Below are 19,750 nucleotides of genomic sequence, written 5' to 3'. Positions count from 1 at the left end.
TTATTTTTTTAAATTAAACTTCCCTCCTTTTTTTTTCGCTCATTTGCCGCTTCGCGCGTTTTCAAGGGGAAAGCTCGAAAACGACAACGTTTCGGTATCTTGAGCAGGAAGATCTCTCTGCGTGCAACCGTTGTAGAACAAAGGGAGACGGCGGCGCATCATCGTCGATCAATCGGGCGAGGGAGAGAGAGATGAGCAGGTCGTATTTTCCCTTCTCCAGAATCTTCAGGTACCTCCACGTAAAACCCTAATCTAAATTTTTAAATTTTTTTTCTTTGTTTCTTCGCTTCAATTTTAGGGTTTTCGAATGATTCCGAAAAAATGGCTGATAGTTCGATTCTAAACCTGCTTGGTTTTCTGTAGTTAGATTTTTGTTTTATTAACCCTAATTTTCCTTTAAAGTTCAAAGCTTTGAATTTAAATTTGTCTGTTGGTTTCGGTTTCTGCATATCCCAGATTTGTTAGATTGATCTAGGGCATATGGGAATTTTCATTGGCCGTAGTTGTTTGGTAAAATTAATTTACTTTCGCCTGTAAAATTCCCAGTAAGAGTTTCAAGCCGGGATGGTTATATGAATGGTAAAAGAAACAAATTTGCAGCTTTCCGGTATCTGCATTGGTGTCATGTTTTGTAGAGTGGGGGTGAACTGATTAATCTAAGATTAACCCGCTGTCCCGACCCTGATCGTGCAGTGTTCCCAAGTTGAAATTGCTTGCTGGCCTGTGGAGAAGGAACCGTTTTCCCCGCTTAATCTCCCTTTGTAATGACAGAGGGAATTTGATTTGCCTGTTGGGGTCATGAATTAAACGAAAACTGTGTCCTTCGCTGTCTCTCTGATGCCCTGTGTATCGAATTCTTGCTATAAACTAGTTCTGATGGCCCTAAAAGTTATGTATCCGAGAGAAGGGAGTGATGTTTCTGCATTGGTGTCATGTTTTGTAGAGTGGGGTGAACTGATTAATCTAAGATTAACCCGCTGGCCTGACACTGATCGTGCCGTGTTCCCAAGTTGAAATTGCTTGCTGCTGTGGTGAAGGAACCGCTTTCCCCGTTTAATCTCCCTTTGTAAGGACAGGGGAATTCGAAGGGTTTCGTTAAAACCTTCAGGATTGTTTTAATTGTGGGGTTTTTCATCTGTTGGGGTCATGAATTAAACGAAAACTGTGTCCTTTGCCGTGTGTAATAGTAGGGGTTGAATTTGTGTCTTTTGACTCTTCTCTGACACAGGAAGGGGTAAACGCGAAGCTTAACCTTTGGAGAGAAGTGTTGGAATCTAAAGGTCTTCGCCTAAGCCGATCAAAGACAGAATATATGGAGTGCAAGTTCAGTGCAAACGGAGGTCAAAATGAGTTAGGGGTGAGGATCGGAGATCAGGAAATACCAAAGAGCGACCGTTTTCGCTACCTAGGATCTATCTTGCAAAAGAACGAAGAATTTGATGGAGATCTCACCCATAGAATACAAGCTGGATGGATGAAGTGGAAGAGTGCATCCGGCGTGTTGTGTGACCGTCGTAGGCCATTGAAGCTCAAGGGAAAATTTTATAGGACGGCAATAAGGCCGGCAATGCTGTATGGCATAGAATGTTGGGCGGTGAAGGATCAACACGTAGGTGTAGTGGAGATGAGGATGCTTCGTTGGATGTGTGGGCACACGAGAAAGGATAAGATTAGGAATGAGGATATCCGAGGTAAAGTAGGAGTAGCCGAAATTGAAGGAAAGAGGAGAGAAAATCGGTTACAGTGGTTTGGACATGTGCAAAGAAGGCCTATTGACGCTCCGGTTCGAAGATGTGACCACGGGACAGAGGTTCAGGGCCGAAGGGGTAGAGGAAGACCTAGGAAAACTTTGGAAGAGACCCTAAGAAAAGACTTAGAGTGCTTGGATCTAACGGAGGACATGACACAAAACCGAGCGCAATGGCGTTCTAGGATTCATATAGCCGACCCCACTTAGTGGGAAAAGGTTTTGTTGTTGTTGTTGTTGTTGTTGTTGTTGACTCTTCTCTGACACCCTGTGTATCGAATTCTTGCTATAAACTAGTTCCAATGGCCTTAAAAGTTATGTATCTGAGAGAAGGGAGTGATGTTTCTGCTGAATGTCAGTTGTGTGCTTGACGTCTTTCTTTCTATATTTTGCGAGTTTTTTCTTACTATATTGTCTTATTTGTCATTTGCATTTAATTGGGATTATTTCCTGTTTATTGTTGCTTAGGCAGCTGGAGCGAGAGATGGAAACTGTGGTGAAAGTACTGCAGCCTGGACCTTTAGGGATCATAGAACACAAGTCCTCTGCTGAGGAGATACGCAAGGCAAACGCTACGGTTCAGAGAGCAGTGGAAAACTGGCGACGGAGTGCAATCCTAGAGCAGACAAATCCTTTCTTGAAAGATTATATTCAGAAGTGAAGGATCTGCTCAAGCCATTTTTCATGGGTAATCGAACAATCAAACTTTTTTGGATAGAAAACTTCTCTTTTCCTCAGCAGAGCTTTTCACCAAAGTTGAAGAAAGGCTCTCTTAGTTTCTTCACCCTTTCGCTGTTTGCGAGAAGTTAGAACCTGTCACCTGTTTGCAGTGCATTTATCTCTTTCCTAGTTTTGTTTGTTATGTTTTTGATTGAGAAGGAAATGCTTTATCTGGTTTAGTTTAAATAATTACTTGTTAGCGAAGTATCCATATATCCCATCTTCCGCAGATGTTAAATTGTGGACACACTGTGCATAGAAAAATAAAAATAAAATTGAAATAGCGTTATGTTGACATTGATAAAGTAATAAAAGTTTGCCTATGTATATGCCGGTTGTAATGATCCGTTTCGAGAATTTCATTTTAATTAGTTAAAATTACAAAAATACCCTTAATGATAGAAATGTTGATCTTCGTTGACTTTCGTCCGTTGAAGTGTTAATTTTTTTTGTTATTTTATTTCCGTAGCTCTCGTTGATACGGACGCACTGGCGTAAACAGAATTGAATTCGGAGCTAAAATGAAGCTTCTACGATTTTTGAACGACAAGGGCATTTTGGTAATTTCACCAGTGGAGATATTTCTTCTTCGGTAAGCATACACACACACCTACATACATACATACATAGACAACAACCACAACGACCACACACCATCATCATCATCATTTGGACCTTCTCTTCTCTCCCTCACCCTCTTCCGATCTCACTCTTTCTCTCTGCACAAACATTATGCTTGTGATCTCCGACAAGATCTCGAGCTTTTCCAACCAAGGTAAGGTCTAAAATGTCCTTGAAACTCCATAGATTGTGTTAGGAGTAGGTTTAGGATGTTTTTGAGTAGTTTTCGTGGTTTTTGGACGCATACTCAATTCGGGAACCATTTTTCCAGATTTTCTGACGAGGTCTGACGACCATCGAGCCATTTTCCGGCCAGCTCTGGCCACGACACAACTCCAAAACGATACAAGTCTCTTCCTCTCGTGCCAAGCTTCATTTTGGCTTTTGAATCATTGCAAATGCTGTAGAATTGAGCTAGAACGGAGCTCGGGAAGTATTGCCCAGATTCTGCCCGAACCCATGGCCTGAAATCGGGTCGATTTGACCTGTGAACCAAAAACCCAGCCCAATATCCGACCCAAACCTTTGGGCCAGATCCAAACCAATAACTTGACCCATTAACCCAATATTCCAGGCCCAAAACCCGATCTGAAAACCGGCCCAATCCAGTTATCCAAGCCCAAATCCGACCTGACCCGGACCCAGTCCCAGTCTCCTGGGTTGGCCCGTGGAGCACATGCGCCTCTGTTGGAGGTACTGTGCTCCGCTGCCGTCCATGGCGACACTGACGAACTTTCCGGCAACCCATCTCAACGCGTGTGGTGGCGCGTGGCCTTCCGGGCAGCCGCCCCATGGCTGCGCGTGGGGGAAACCCATGTCCTTTCTTAGGTTTTTCGACATGCTGAATCCGAATCCGCTGTCTGTTTTCCCAAATTCGGCTGTTTTAGTAAAGTTTTACTAAATGGTTCTATATGTGTTTAGGTGCATTGGTGGGAAGTGACTCCATCCTCTCTAGTTCGAGCGGCTTTCTGGTAGTGGAATACTTGTGAGTGGACCCCTTCTTAATTGCATTTTTTATTTATAAAATATTAGGTTTGCATGCATTTCATATTTCATGATTTGAGTATGTTTTATATTATATTTTTACGGATTTCTATAATTATGATTTGAGGAGAATTTAAGAATTATTTAAATTGCTTTTAAGGAAATATTAATGATTTATCGAATTGACGTTTTACTAAAGGTTATGAATATTTGGATTTACATATTTGAAATTCTCTGGATTTATGGATGTGAAATATCATGGATTTATGTGTTGAGGCTTTTGAGCTTTTGAGCTTCGGTGATTGGATATAATTTTTGAGGTATGTTTTTTATGCTTATCTAACGGGTTATCATACAACACACACACAACCGGGTATGTAGACGTTTATGGCCATAGGACACAGTTGATGATATTGATGATATACCCCCAGCTTCATTAGCTCGAGGCTAGTGTCGGTGTGATATGATATATGTATATGTTTCTTCTCCGGCGTAACCCGAGTTGTACAGCTTCACCTTCGGATGATGGACCCCCCATTTCTTCTCTAGTGTAACCAGAGTTATACAGCTTCAACTTCGAGTGATGGACCCACTGCATATACACACACACACATATATATATATATATATATATATGTTATATCCTCTTCTCCAGCGTAACTCGGAGTCGTACAGCTTCACCTTCGGGTGATGGACCATGGTTTCTTCACTGGCGTAACCCAGTGTCGTACAGCTTCACCTTTGGTGATGGTTATGCCTTCGGGCCACTATGATACCCCTAGCTGAGTATACCATTGATTTGCGTTATGAGCTTCTTGGGTTTTGCCTCTGGGCGTTTCTGTACCACTTTTAGAGATGATTTTATTGATACAAATATTTTGACATGCTAGAGTTTTTGGGAAAAACCTATATGCAGTACGTTTTCAAAACAGGGGGTTAGTATGTTCATTAAAAAAAAAAGGTTTTCGTATTATTAGTATTATTATAAACTTATGGTCCACTCACCTTTTATGTTTTTGCGCCCCCTTAGGACATAGTGACGAGGAGTACAACCCGAGTATCGAGACATTTCCCTACTAGTGACCGCATCCCTCCACTTGAGGATGGCTTCCTTTTATGATAATTTGTTACTTGATGCCTTACCTTTCTCTAGCACTTTTGAATTGAGGTATGCTCTAGACATATTCGTACATCTTGGTTCATATTTGTGAACGTTGGATACTATGTTTCTTTCATGTTTAAATTGGATTACTGTTACTATTGCCTTTTGATGTTGCATATTCTTTGTGAATGTTGTTTCTTGCATAATTTTTGGATTGCTTATTCCCTCGTACCATTGCAGATTCACACACTCATGGCTTTCGTCATCCTTGAATGTCGGCCAACACGTGCCATCCAGGTGTCATTTGGATATCTGCGTTGGGGCGTGTCACCGGTTGTAGTTATGATCTCTGAACACTGAATTTGTTTGTTCCTCACCGAATGCTCATGATCTGTGTAACTCTCAACGTATTTGTTCCTCACCGAATGCTTATGATCCGTGTAACTCTTATCGCACTTATTCCTATCCTTTGCATGGTAATTTACGGAAATGGATTTTTAATTAACCATATATTGTCAACAAGAAGGATATTTTGAGATGTGCTACAGCTTGTGCGGGAATGTCAACTTTAGTGAATATATTTTTCAGAACAAGAATAAAGCAAAGCAAAATGCAAGACCTATTCGTGGCATCCTAACGAATTAGATTACTTAAGGTCCTATTTTCGATGGATTTCCTTTGAGCATGAGGTAAATTCAGCATTTATAAGTTTTCATATTTTTATGACTCGTAAATCTTAGTCGAGGATATATGCTGAGCAGTTGTAGAACTTTTGCAGTTAAAAGTATATGACTAGACTACTCTCTGTTTTATTAAACATGCATATAATATAGTTAAGGAAGAATACAGGAACTGAAAACATACAAGCTCATCCTCTTCAACAAGTGGAACTAACTTCAGAAATCAAGGGTAGTACTAGTACAAGATAAAGAAGGTGAAAAAAGCTTGTATACATCGACACCGACTTCCATTCGTGATACCAACCGAAAGGAGAAATGCAAGGAGGGAATCGAAAAACTGTTATTTGAGCTTTGTTAAGTAGTGTAGATCTGGATTTTAGAGTATAACTTATGTTATAGATATATGAGGATGTTTCAGGTTCTGTTCCAAACCCAAATAGCATTGGACCTTATGAGCATTGGGGCAAGCTGGTTTCTGACTTGGAGGCTCATGACCTGATCAGCTCCGCCGACGAACTGTTTCCCTATGAAAACAGCCGGCACGCTTGGTTGGCACTTGAGTTGCTGAACTAGAGCACTTTCAATAGCCTGCCCATTTGGCATTTCATCTAGCTCATACACTGTTGGGTTTGCCCCGTAGCTCGATATGAGTGACTTGATGGTGTGGCTCATGCAACAAGAGCTCTTGCTGAAGATCACCACTGGCTTTTCGGCCACCATGCTTGTTATCGTGTCCATTGCGAGTCAGAGCCTGGAAACAAACGATTAAAAGGGTATGGAAATGTGAGGGTTGTGAAGATTGTGAAGTGAGTTAGTCGAGCTTGCTAGCTTCCTGTGAGGAACTTAGAACACTCAATTGGTCTATTTATAGTACATTGCATGCTTTACAGATAGAGCAGATAGAATAATTAGTTGATAAAGACCTCTTTCGGCTCTCTTCAAGCTACTGTTGTCCTTTGGAGATGTCCCTGTGTGATAACAACTTTTTTTAGCTTTTATAAAACCTACGAGGGAAATACGTACAACGACAATTTGAAAGTGTTTCAAATGGCTAAAAGCAGTTTCAGATAGCCAAAAACAATTTTGGCCGCATTTTGCCAAGAAAATTAAAAGTGGTAAAGAACAAACTTAGACTTGGGGCACAATCGTTGCATTTGTTCATTTGGAAAGAAGAGTGGGTGGTATTTTAGTCACAAAGACACTAAGACTCGATTGGAACAATCTGTTGTAGCCACGTTTGCCAACTTGTCATAAAAGTACTCTTGGAAGTGTTTCCAGAAGCAACATGTAACACTTCAAATGTTTTTGTAGCAAACAGTTAAAATTTTCTTTAGGAGCAATTTGGAAGGGTTTAATGTGCTTCTTTGTCATAAAAATATTTTCTATGGACTCTTTGTTAAGTGCTTTTTTAGGAAGCACTTTCAAGTGTTTTTTTTTTTTTTTTTTTTTTTTGTAGAAAGCACTTTGATTTGTAATTAATATGTCAAGCAGATTTATTATCAAAAACGAAGAAGCGATTTTTGAAGAAGAAATCCGAAGGGGCACCAATAAAGCTAGGGTTTCATTGGCGGATGTCACTGTAGACCCACAGGGCATTGGCATATTAACATTCACCAGCGGGTGGAAATAGTGGAATTTATAGTAATAAAGCTTTTGGACATATATCAAAATAGATAATACTTGCATCCTCCATGTGGGGATGCACATATATTTTTATTTGTGAATAACATACTTTGACTGAATAAAATAAACGTTAGAAATTGTTCAATTTATTAATTTTCATTTGAAAATCAGTCCCACAAAAAATCATCCGAATTGAATATCTAAATGTATCAAACAAATGGACGGTCTTAACAGTATTAAACAAATTGACTTTTAATTTATTAATCTTACTTGGTACTTACACTATTGATTTGCTCAATATATTTAAATAAATAATCCGATTGAAATAATTTTTTATAAAAATAATCTTCACATGAAGAATAAAAAATTATACAATTACAATTAAAATAGGTTATTCCCACAAAAAAAATGCAAGTATTATCCTATCGAAATAAAGAACACCTTCTTTCTCCTTAAATTGTTACACAATATTATTTAATTGAGAATATTATCTGCATATGATGCTCATTAAATAATTTTCAGAAAATTCTCATGTTTAAATTTTCAAAATTTTTATCTATTTTTGAGCATCTGCCCTACATTCTTCACTATCTAATTAACCCACGTGATTGCCGTACAAGTAAGAGAAGATACCTCAAGGACCCACACCCCACTTCATCGACAAGTAGTAAACTAACATGTGTTTTTTTATTCAATTTAAGAGATGCTAAACATAGAGGGATTTTTCAATATACGTCGTATATAATTTACTTCACGTATAATAACATATGGCTTATAATAACATATGGCTTATATATGTATATTTCAGGGGTATTAAAAAATCTCTCCTAAACACGATCTATTTAGCCATCCAATATAACTAAAATCTTGCTATTTCTTACCAACCGATATTGTTACAAGGGTAATGCTAGTGAGACTAAATTTGAAGATAAAATTTACAAACTAAATGATATGTCACTAATAGGAACGAGCGCGTTTATCACCGCTTAAGTAATAAACCAATAATCAACTTCCATATCCTTTAGTTTTGGAAAATTTATGTACAAATTTTATCTCCCTAGCAATACTCTTGTTACAAACATATTTTACAACGGACAAATGCAATTGTTACATAGCTAAGTCACTATAATTTGGCTAGTCACATTTGGCTATCGAATTCATCATAATCTTATTTTTTTTAAGGAACTTTAACGAAAAGTTCCCGGTACTGTTTACTTTAACGAAAAACTACATTTTTACACTAAAAAGTCAATCTTGGTACTATTTACTTTACCCTTTATTTTATCCTTATCGTTAAAACTCAAAGTTTTTAAGCCATTTTCATTAATTTTCTTTATTTTTTATTGTATTTATGTGGTTGAACATAAAACAACTTTCATCTAATAAATAGTTGGACTATTGTTCATATTGTCAATTGATTTTATGATAGAACTTTAACTTCCTTAATTTGTATCTTCAATCTTATTAATTGTATGATGACTCATTCAATTGATGACATGATACGCTTGAAACCTTTATATGGACTAATTCCACATTTGCACAATTTTGACAAAAAAATTCATCAGTTTAATCAATGATTAGACATTCAAAAAGACAAAAGGTGTAATATAATTTCAAAATATCATAGTGCAATGTGAGAACATCGAAACCTCATCATTCACTTTGAAAATCAACTGACATATAGCTCATTTCGCTATTTATGCCCACAAATTCCGACAATCAAGTGTCCAAGCGTTAGTATAGCTATTGATATAAAAAGTTAAAAAAAGATTCCTAAAAGTAAAAAAGTGTGCTAATACTGTGATACTTTTTTATTATTATCACGCTTTTTTCCATAATTATTCAGCAACAATCATGCTTATTCTGTAACTATTGTTTCTTTTTCTTGTAGTGAGCATTGACGCCAAACAAGGATCTTTGACCCCCATTACAATCAAACTCGAGTCATGACCTAGTCGATAAAGAATCATAACTTAAGGGTATAATACATACAAGCTACCCGCTAAGAATTTTGTAGGTACCTTTTGTAGAATAGTCCACTCAAAAGAAACTAAATCAAGATTTGAATGAAGAACTTTCACGTACGATCGGTTCTTATTGCAAATGCACTCACTAAAAGTATCTTAAAAAAAGATGTCAAAATGTACATATAAGATATAACAGTAAAAAAGACAATCATTAATTGTTTTCAACCGAAATACCAAATCTTATATGACATGACATAAATTAATAGCAAAGATGTAGCAACTTCAAATATTTTTTAATTAATTATTAAATGTTCTTTATTAATTTAATTTTTTATTATAGTTAATGTTGATTGTTGAACTTCAATCGGTTCATATCCTGCCTCTTAATTTTTTGTTTTAATGGGATTGCTTCCGAAGCTCCGGAGAGGCAAAACAAAGGATCCGAAGCTCCTGGGAATGCTGGGCTGTTCCAGGTGGCAGGGGGCAAGGGAAATTTGAATTTTTTGAGCTTGAATGTAGCAGAAGCTGCGGCTGTCAGAGATGCGATGCTGGCGGTGGTGAATCAGGGGCTTACTCGGGTGGAAATGGAGTCGGATTCTAAGGTTCATACAAATATTAAACCGAGAAATAGAGTGTGATGCGGATATTGATTGCTTAGTCTTGGACATATGGGGGCTTGCTTCCAGGATGCAAGATGTGAAGTTTGTCTTTGTGCCGCGAGGAGGAAACCAGGCAGTTCATGTTGTTGCAAACCATGCTTCTCGACATGGAGGTTCTTTCTTGTAGGAGGGCTTTGGTCCTGAATTTCTCTTTAGCATTCTAGCAGAAGAAAAAAAAAAAAATATAAAACAGAAATTAAGGAAAGAAAATAATGTAATAAAATAATAATTTAATTTGACATATTAGGTGAAGAGTGAAATGTTAAAATATGTCAAAGTGCCACATAGATTGTCAAATTTAAATTTTATGTTCACAATTTAACATCTCATTTAGAGATGGTCTAATTAGTTATATTAGCCAGTCGCATTCGTAGGTATAGCTTTTCCGGATGAACTAATTAAAGTTCAAAGTGAATTATGATCGACAGTCAATATAGATGTTGATTTTGTTTGATCTTTATTCTGATATAAGGGTTTCAAGAGCATCATGTGTAGGGGTGGATTTTTTTGTCAAATTGCCATGCCAACCGTGCTATACTGATTTTCTGTCAAATTTTTTTTGCTAATCGGTAATGGTATAGTATTGTACCGTACCAAAATTTTATAATACGGTATTGGTAATGGATGCCATTGCCAAGGTATTACCATACCGTATCAAAAATACAATATAATATATAATTATATGACACATATTTATAATATATATATATATATATATATATATATATATATAATTGTTATTGGCATTCCAAAAATCTCATTTTACACTCCAAACTTTCTATATTTTGAAAGAAAAATACACTTATGAGGAGTGTACAATGAGATTTTTGGAGTGCCAATAACATTTCCCTATATATATATTTATAATATTTCAGTAATTCGAAAATAAAACCCTACTTATATTAGCAATGTGACTTTGATCTCTTGAGTTGGTGGAAATCAAACACAAAAGAGTTCCCAATTCTTTCACAAATAGCCAATGATATCTTTGCAATCCTCATTTATACCGTTGCTAATGAAAATGCATTTAGCCTAGGGAGGAGGGCTGTGGACCCTTTTAGGGTATCCTTGACTCCTAAAATGGTAGAGGCACTAGTGTGTACTAGTGATTAGCTTAAGGCAGATGAAGTAAACTTCTACAAGGAACCAATGGAAGATATGCTTCAATTTTACAAGGAAATGGAAGAAGTGGAAACAAGTGAGATATGCTTTAATTTTTTTAGTAAATTTGTTATTAAACGGTTTTCAACTTTAATTCTTCTTGCTACTAATATGTTTTCTTTGTTTGTAATGTAGGCATGACACAAGTTCAATCTTTTACGAGTTCAATGCCTCCTCCAAAAGCTTGAAGAATTGATCAATGAATTTTACTCTTTGAAGTTTAGTTCCAATTTTCATTTGGTTTGAAACTTTAACTTCTATTTGGATTGTTAACTTCTATTTGTTTTGGTTTGTAACTTCTATTTGGATTGTAAGCTTAATTTTCATCATGAATCTTGATGCATCATTTGAATTATTGTGTGTGTGTGAATTGTGAATGATGAATAATAGATGAATTTAGGCTACAATGTATGAGATAAATGTTCAAAAAAAAAAAAAAGAAGTTTTGCCCACATATTTTGTCCCAAAACAAAGTGGCAATTACCATTGTCATACCATGCCAACCGAACTATTTGACAATACCGAACTTTAGTATACCGAAAGTTTGGTACGGTAATGATAATAGATTTTGTCAAACCAAAAGTTTGGTACAGTAATTGGTACGGTAACCGTACCGAACCCACCCCCTAAGCATGTGCATGCAATTGATACTAGGGTTTCAAGCCACACAGAGTATCTGGAGCTAACAGAATCATGTGCATGCAATTGATACTAGGGTTTTAAGCCATTTGACATAGAGTATTTGGAACTAACGAAAGAATCGGTGTAAAACCGAGTAAAATCTTGAAAGACTCACGAATCCACTCCAATTGGAATTACTCCAAAATTCTTCCGTTTCATTATTTTTTGCCCAAAGTAGATTTACATGTCATACAAATTGAAATATAAAGCAAAGTATCAAAATTTGTTTAAAATAACAAATAAATTATAACTAAGATTGCGGTAAAAATATAGAATAATATCGACTCATCTCTGAGCGTAGTGACACTCTAAAATTCATACAAACAACTCTACTTAATAAGATAAGACTTTGTTATTGTTGTAGATTTGTTTGCACACTGTAGATACGGTTGATAATATATGAACCTGATACCTGAGCTTATTAATTTACAATGACTATAACTAATCAAATCATATATATTCTTATTTTAAATCTCATAATATTCTTTTGATTTCATCCTTGGATGTGATTGTTTTTCATGAAAACAAATCTAATCACAACTTTTGCATATACTTTTACGTTTATGTTGCATGCACATCGATCTACATATCCAACCACTAAATTATATTATGATGTTTAGTATACCAGACTCTGTTTTCAGTACATTGAAAAATTTCGCAACACTAATAATTGATTAGTAGTTGACAACTGTTGGACCAATTCAGAAATTTGACGGAGGAAAACTATATAAGCACCTTGCTCTATTTTAAATTCATAATACGTGGTTTTTTATTTCGATAGTCTGCATGCACAAGAATAACTATTGTGGTAGGACGTAATACGTGGTTTTTTATTTCGATAGTCTGCATGCACAAGAATAACTATTGTGGTAGGACGTCAATTTTAAATTATACTTTTATGGATGGTTTTGGGGGGGGGGGGGGGATGGTTTTGTGGGGGGGGGGGGGGGGGGGGAGGGTTGTATTTTAGTGGATATAACAAGAACATGTAAAAGATTGCAATGCAAGGACGGTTCGTGGCATCACAAAAGATAAATATCGAGTTTATAGCCTGTCAACATTATACATCCATTTTGTCTTAAAGTGCCGTTTTTACGTTTCATATATTCTTCATTTTCTAGCCATCGAATAAAATGAATTATAAAAGATTAATGGACAAAAATTTACACGAATGCATGTGAAAGTTAAAAAGAAGTGTGTGAAAAACACTACCCAAATTAAATATTCAGATTGAGAAAATCTACGTTATTTGTAGCACAGCTAAAACCCTAGACAAAATGAAGTTTAGTGACGTCAGAAAATTCCCAATATGGCATCTTTGTTCGGTGCAAAGCTCTAATAAGTTGTTATTTTCTTCTTTTCCTTGTCAGCCAGATTGCATGACAGACACATGAGGTAACAGCTACGTATTTAGCTTCGCAGGTAGAAAGAGTGACAATCGGTTGCTTCTTCGACATCCATGTGAATGCAGTGTCTCCCATGAAGAACACAAATCCATTAGTGCTTTTTCTATCGTTGGAATCTCCTGCCCAATCACTGTTGCTATATCCAACAAGTTTGTAGTTATCAGAACTTGAATAGAACAAGCCAAAGTTAACAGTACCTTTAAGATATCGAAGAATTCTTTTGGCGGTCTTCAAATGTGTAGTTGTGGGATTCTCCATGTAGCGACTGACTAATCCGACGGCATAGAGAATATCTGGTCTTATGCAAGTCAAGTAGCACAAGCTTCCAACTAGACTCTTGAAAAATGTTGGATCTACCCTTTCTCCTTTGTCATGCTTGGTTAGTTTGACTCTGCACTCCATTGGCGTGCTTATGGGCTTGCAGTAATCCATTTTGAACATTTTCAGTATCATCTTTGTGTAGCTTTCTTGGGAGATGAAAATGCCTTCTTCGTTCTGCTTGACTTCAATGCCTAGGTAGTATGCCATCAGCCCAATGTCGGTCATCTCGAATTCTTTGGTCATCACTCTCTTGAACTCTTCAAACATGCTTGGATTACTTCCGGTGAAGATTAGATCATCCACATATAAGCACATAATCAAAATATCTTCACCTTTGACTTTGACATAGAGAGCGTGTTCATGAGGGCACTTGATGAAGTTGTTCTCCTGAAAGTACTTGTCGATGCGACTATTCCATGCTCGTGGCGCTTGTTTTAACCCATATAAGGCTTTTTTCAGCTTCAGAACTTTGTCTTTATGCCCTTTGATTTCATAGCCTAATGGTTACTGAATGTAGATTTCTTCTTCAAGGACTCCATTTAGGAAAACGGACTTCACATCCATTTGTTGAATCTTCCATTTATTTTGAGCTGCTAAAGAAATTAGCAATCGTATCGTTTCCAAACGAGCAACGGGTGCAAATACCTCATCATAGTTGATTCCGACTCTTTGACTGTAGCCGTTTGCCACTAATCTCGCCTTGTATCTTTCGACATTTCCGTTGACATTTTTCTTTGTCTTGTACATCCACTTGACTCTGATGGCTTTGTGTCATTTTGGAAGAATAGCGAGTTCTCATGTATCATTCTTCTGGATTGCTTCAATTTCTTCATCCATTGTTTTCCTCTACTTAGTATCTTGCACTGCTTCTTGGAAGTCAACTAGTTCACAATCAGCAAAGAGACAGAAAAACGTAGGATTATGAAGTCTTTCAGCTAGCTCATAGAGATCTCGTATACTTATTGTGCGTGGTACTTTTCTTTCATTTAGGCTCCCACTTGATGATGCTGATGCTGGAGAATTACCATGATTGGTTGATGTTGGTGAAGTAGGTGGAGTAGTGGATTCTTGTTGAACCTCTTTTGCTTGTTCATTCTCTTTTTCAAACTGAGGAAAGAAGCTGAGATCGCTTGCATGAGAGCCAAAATCCCATTCTCATTCTTCATCAAACATCACGTCTCGACTGATCACAGTCTTCCCATTGTTCGGATTATACAACTTATAGCATTTTGAACTTGAATCATATATGATGAAGATGAACTTTTTACATTTGTCGTTGAGTTTGGTGTACATGTACATAGGCTATGCTTCCAAAAACTCTTAGATGAGGGATACATGGTTTTCTTCCACTCTATGCTTCTTGCGGAGTCTCACACACTTCTTGTTGGAGACCGATTGGATAGGTAGACAGCACATGCTACAGCTTCTGCCCACAACTCCTTAGGCAATCTCTTACTTTTGAGCATGCTTCGAGCCATGTCGAGGATGGTTCAATTTTTTCTTTTCGCCACACCATTTTGTTGAGAGGATCTTGGAACTATCAAAGGTCGACGAATTCCATTAGCTTAACAGAATTCTTGAAATTTCTTTGAAGTGAATTCTCCTCCTCGATCAGATCTCATGGCTTTGATCTTGCAACCACTTTCATTTTCTCCGGCAGCTTTGAACTTCTTAAATGCTCCAAATACCTCTGATTTCTGCTTCAAGAAATACACCTAGGTTTTCCTTGAAAAATCATCAATGAAGAGAAGGAAATAATTATTTTTACCCAAAGAGCTTGGTTTTATTGAACCGCATACATCGGTGTGAATGAGCTCGAGTGGCTTCTGGGCTCTTATGGTCGACTCATTTGGAAAGCTTTTCCTGAACTGTTTCCCAAGTAAACATCTTTCACAAGCTTGATTAGGGTGACTGATGCAAGGTAAGCCTCTCACCATCTCTTTCTTGGACAATAACTCCAATCCCCTAAAATTAAGATGCCCAAAATGAAGATGCCAAAGCCAGGATATGTCTTTGTAACATATCTTGAGACATTTTGCAACATCATTTTGAATGTTCACGAGAAACATCCTATTCTTTGACATTTTTACCTTGCCAATTAATCTTCCTTTGTCATCTCTAAGAAAAAGGCTATAATTTTTCATATGAATATCGTAACCTTTTTCTAAAAGTTGACCCAAGCTCAAAATGTTGTTTTTCATATTGGGCACGTAGTAGACATTTGAAATTAATTGGTGACCGTCACTTTTCATGGGAATAAGGATGTTACATTTTCCTTTTACGGGTAATTTGGATTCGTCTCCAAAAGAAACGTTGCCACTCACCGATTCATTAAGCTCTACGAACATGATTTTTCTTACACAAATGTGGTTGCTGGCGCTGATGTCAATGTACCATGTATAGTCTTGGTCTCCATCATTGTTCTTGCACGCTAGTAGCACAATGCCATTATCTTCTTTCTCTTCTTTCACATAATTGACCTTTTCATCAGGTCTGTTGCTTGAAGCTCTACATTCCCAAGCATAATGCCCAAATCTTTGACAATTGTAGCATTGAACTTGAGATTTTTCATACCTCAAGTTTGAGCATCCTTTTCTATGACCTTTTGTTGAGCTTTCTCCTCTTTCGCAGTTGCTACGGTCGTTGAAGTTCCAACCACGTCTACGTCCATATCTACGCCCATGTCTACGACCTCGGCCACGACTTCTTTCGTATTGGCTTTTCTCGTTGTCGAAGCTTCCTTTTTTCTTCTTTGGCTGAACATGATTCTTGAGGAGCTGCTCATCATTCCCTTGCCTCTTCTTATGTTTCTCTTCACATGCTTGTAGCGACCCCATTAATTGCTCTATACTAATTTCTTCCAAGTTTTTAGTTTCTTCAATCGTCACGACAATGTGCTCAAATTTGGGGTCCAACGAGCGTAATATCTTCTCCATAATTCTAACATCTTCCAACTTTTCACTGTTTATTTTTAATTGATTAGAAATGGTTAAGACTCTTGAGAAATAGTCGGAGATTGATTCAAACCCTTTCATTTGTAAAGATTCGAACTTACCTCTTAATACTTGAAGACGAACCTTTTTAACTTGTTCGGCTTCTTTGTAAGAGGTTTGAAGCTTCTCCCTTGCTTGCTTGGCAAAGGTTGCACTTGAGACATTCTCAAAGCCATTGTCATCTAATGCTTGGTAGATGAGGTAGAGAGCCTTCTTGTCTCTCTTTCTTGAATATTTCAAACTCTCCTTCTGGGGTTAGGACATAGTAGTTTCATCTTCTGGCTCAGTGTAGCCTTTCTCCATGACTTCCCAGACATCATGTGCTCCCAAAAGGGCCTTCATTTTGATACTCCAATTATCGAAGTTGTTGTTGTCGAGTATTGGAACTTGGAAGGCTTCCATAGCGTTGGCTCTGATACCACTTTGTTGGGGCTTAAAAAGACTTCATTACTTTTGAGTTGTTTATCTCACAAAGAAGAATGTAACGCAGCGGAATTGATAGGCAAGAAAAAGAAAGAACACTCAATGTATTACACAAAATTTTTATTCACTCACAAACTAGTACAAGATGAAACACTCAAACACTATTAGAAGCTTTGTTGCTTCTTCTCACTTCTCACTTGGCACTCTCACTTCTTACTACTTGCTCTCTTGGTTGTTACATCACATAGCTTAGCACCTCACCTATTTATAGGCAAGGTTTGCCAATTTTGGCATTGCTAGAACTTTCTAGCTAATACTTAACAACAACACAATTTTATAATATTCTAGATTTTTCTACAAAAAGTCTTAGATATTTATGCATGCATTCCACAAACTTGAACTTTGCTAGAACTCTCTAGCATGTGCATGAATCTTTCTTTGTGCATGAGCCGGATCAATTATCTTGGACCAGGACAAGATTACAATTCAACAATCACATGGTTCCCTAATCCCTATTCCATGATTTCTTGTCATTTTCGCATGATGTGAGCATCCCTGGAACCTGCAACACCTGTTTATTCAGGTTCCTTCGTTTCAATTTTAGGGTTTTCGAACGATTCCAAAAAAATTGCTGATGATTCGATTCTAAACCTGCTTGGTTGTTCTGCAGTTAAATTTTTGTTTAATTAACCCTAACTTTCCTTTAAAGTTTAAGGCTTTGAATTTAAATTTGTCTGTTTGGTTTCGGTTTCTGTATATCCCAGATTTATTAGATTGATCTAGGGCATATGGGATTTTGTTTGGTAAAATTAATTTACTTTCAGCTGTAAAATTCTCAGTAAGAGTTTCAAGCTGGGATGTTTATATGGATGCTAAAAGAAAGAAATTTGCAGCTTTCCGGTATTTGCATTGCTGTCATGTTTCGTAGAGTGGGTGAACTGATTAATCTAAGATTAACCCGCTGGCCTGACACTGATCGTGCCGTATTCCCAAGTTGAAATTTCTTGCTGCTGTGGTGAAGGAACTGCTTTCCCCGTTTAATCTCCCTTTGTAATGACAGGGGAATTCGAAGTGTTTCGTTAAAACCTTCATGATTGTATTAAGGAAAACTAATGAAAAGGGCAAGAAAACTTTAAGTTTTAACGATAATGACAAAATTTAGGGTAAAGTGAATAGTACAAAGTTTGATTAAATATGGCTTTTCGTTAAACTGAACAATATCGAGAGCTTTTCGTTAAACTTCCCTTTTTATAATTGTGTGGTTTTTCATCTGTTGGGGTCATGAATTAAACGAAAACTGTGTCCTTAGCCGTGTGATGGCCTTAAAAGTTATGTATCTGAGAGAAGGGAGTGATGTTTCTGCTGAATGTCAGTTGTGTGCTTGACGTCTTTCTTTCTATATTTTGCGAGTTTTTTTTCTTACTATGTCATCTTATTTTTGTTTGCATTTAATTGGGATTATTTCATGTTTATTGTTGCTTAGGAAGCTGGAGCGAGACCTTTAGGAATCATAGAACACAAGTTCTCTGCTGAAGAGACAAGCAAGGCAAATACTACGGTTCAGAGGGCAGTGGAAAACTGGTGACGGAATGCAATCCTAGAGCAGACAAATCCGTTCTTAAATGACTATATTCAGAAGTGAAGGATCTGCATCTGCTCAAGCCATTTTTCATGGGTAATCGATATCGAACAATCAAACTAATTTTAATACATAAACTTCTCTCTTCCTCAGCAGAGCTTTTCACCAAAATTGAAGGAAGGTTTCTTCACCCTCTCGCTCTTTGTGAGAAGTTAGAATCTGTCACCAATGTGCAGTGCATGTATTTCTTTCCTAGTTTCGTTTGTTATGTTTTTTGATGAAGAAGGAAATGCGTTATTTTGTTTAGTTTAAATAATTACTCGGTTAGTAACTTAGTGAAGTATCCATACATCCCATCTTTCACAGATGTTAAATTATGGGCACACTCTGTAATGTTGACATGGATAAGGTAATAAAAATCTGCATATGTATATGCCGGTTGTAGTTATGATCTCTGAGAACTGAATTTGTTTGTTCCCCTCCGAATGCTCATGATCTGTCTAAATCTTATCGTATTTATTCCTAACATTTGCATGTTATTTTACAGAAATGAATTTTTATCCATAACTGTGACTAAGAAGGAAGTTTTGAGATGTGCTACAGCTTATGGGGGAATGACCTTTAGTGAATATATTTTTCAGAATAGAGTAAAGCAAAATGCAAGATCGATTCGTGGCATCCTAACCATTGATGAAATTGAGATTCCACTATAAAACCAATTGGCATTATGAGAAGTAGCCCAAGACCATATAAGCACTTAGCAAACCTTGTCCCTCACCAATGTGGGACAACTCTCAACACGCCCCCGCACATGTGGCGTATTTTCAAGCCTACACATGGACAACAACTAGGTGATGTGGAGCGCGTGTGGCCGTTTGGCTTCACACAAAGACAACCCGCTTTGATACCATGATGAAATTGGGGTTCTATCATAAAACCAATTGGCAATATGGGAAGTAACTCAAGATCATATAAGCACATAGCAAACCTTGTCCCTTACCGATGTGGGACAACTCTCAACAACCATGACACTTAAGGTCCTATTTTCGATGGATTTCCTTTGAGCATGAGGTAAGTTCAGCA

At 37.2% G+C, this 19,750-nt stretch overlaps 3 protein-coding genes across 3 annotated transcripts; 1 reads left to right on the top strand and 2 right to left on the bottom strand.

Annotated features, from left to right (window-relative positions):
- Positions 1 to 31: 31 nt before the first annotated feature.
- On the top strand, positions 32 to 6,885 carry LOC108170838 (uncharacterized). Its single transcript, XM_070808711.1, has 6 exons — positions 32 to 229; positions 2,216 to 2,435; positions 2,937 to 3,059; positions 4,010 to 4,073; positions 5,103 to 5,240; positions 5,415 to 6,885. The coding sequence occupies exons 1-2, from the start codon at positions 192 to 194 to the stop codon at positions 2,406 to 2,408; spliced, it is 231 nt and encodes a 76-aa protein (XP_070664812.1). The 5' UTR covers positions 32 to 191; the 3' UTR covers positions 2,409 to 2,435; positions 2,937 to 3,059; positions 4,010 to 4,073; positions 5,103 to 5,240; positions 5,415 to 6,885.
- On the bottom strand, positions 6,269 to 6,592 carry LOC114819686 (monothiol glutaredoxin-S6-like). Its single transcript, XM_029089246.2, has one exon. The coding sequence runs from the start codon at positions 6,590 to 6,592 to the stop codon at positions 6,269 to 6,271; it is 324 nt and encodes a 107-aa protein (XP_028945079.2).
- Positions 6,886 to 13,291: 6,406 nt separating the features above from the next.
- Positions 13,292 to 13,897, bottom strand: LOC139189565 (secreted RxLR effector protein 161-like). Its single transcript, XM_070808545.1, has one exon. It carries the CDS (start codon positions 13,895 to 13,897, stop codon positions 13,292 to 13,294), a length of 606 nt encoding a protein of 201 aa, XP_070664646.1.
- Positions 13,898 to 19,750: the final 5,853 nt, after the last annotated feature.

Source organism: Malus domestica, chromosome 11 (assembly GCF_042453785.1).
Source record: "Malus domestica chromosome 11, GDT2T_hap1".
In the NCBI taxonomy this organism is placed as follows: domain Eukaryota; kingdom Viridiplantae; phylum Streptophyta; class Magnoliopsida; order Rosales; family Rosaceae; genus Malus; species Malus domestica.
This window is presented reverse-complemented; position numbering and strand designations above follow the sequence as displayed.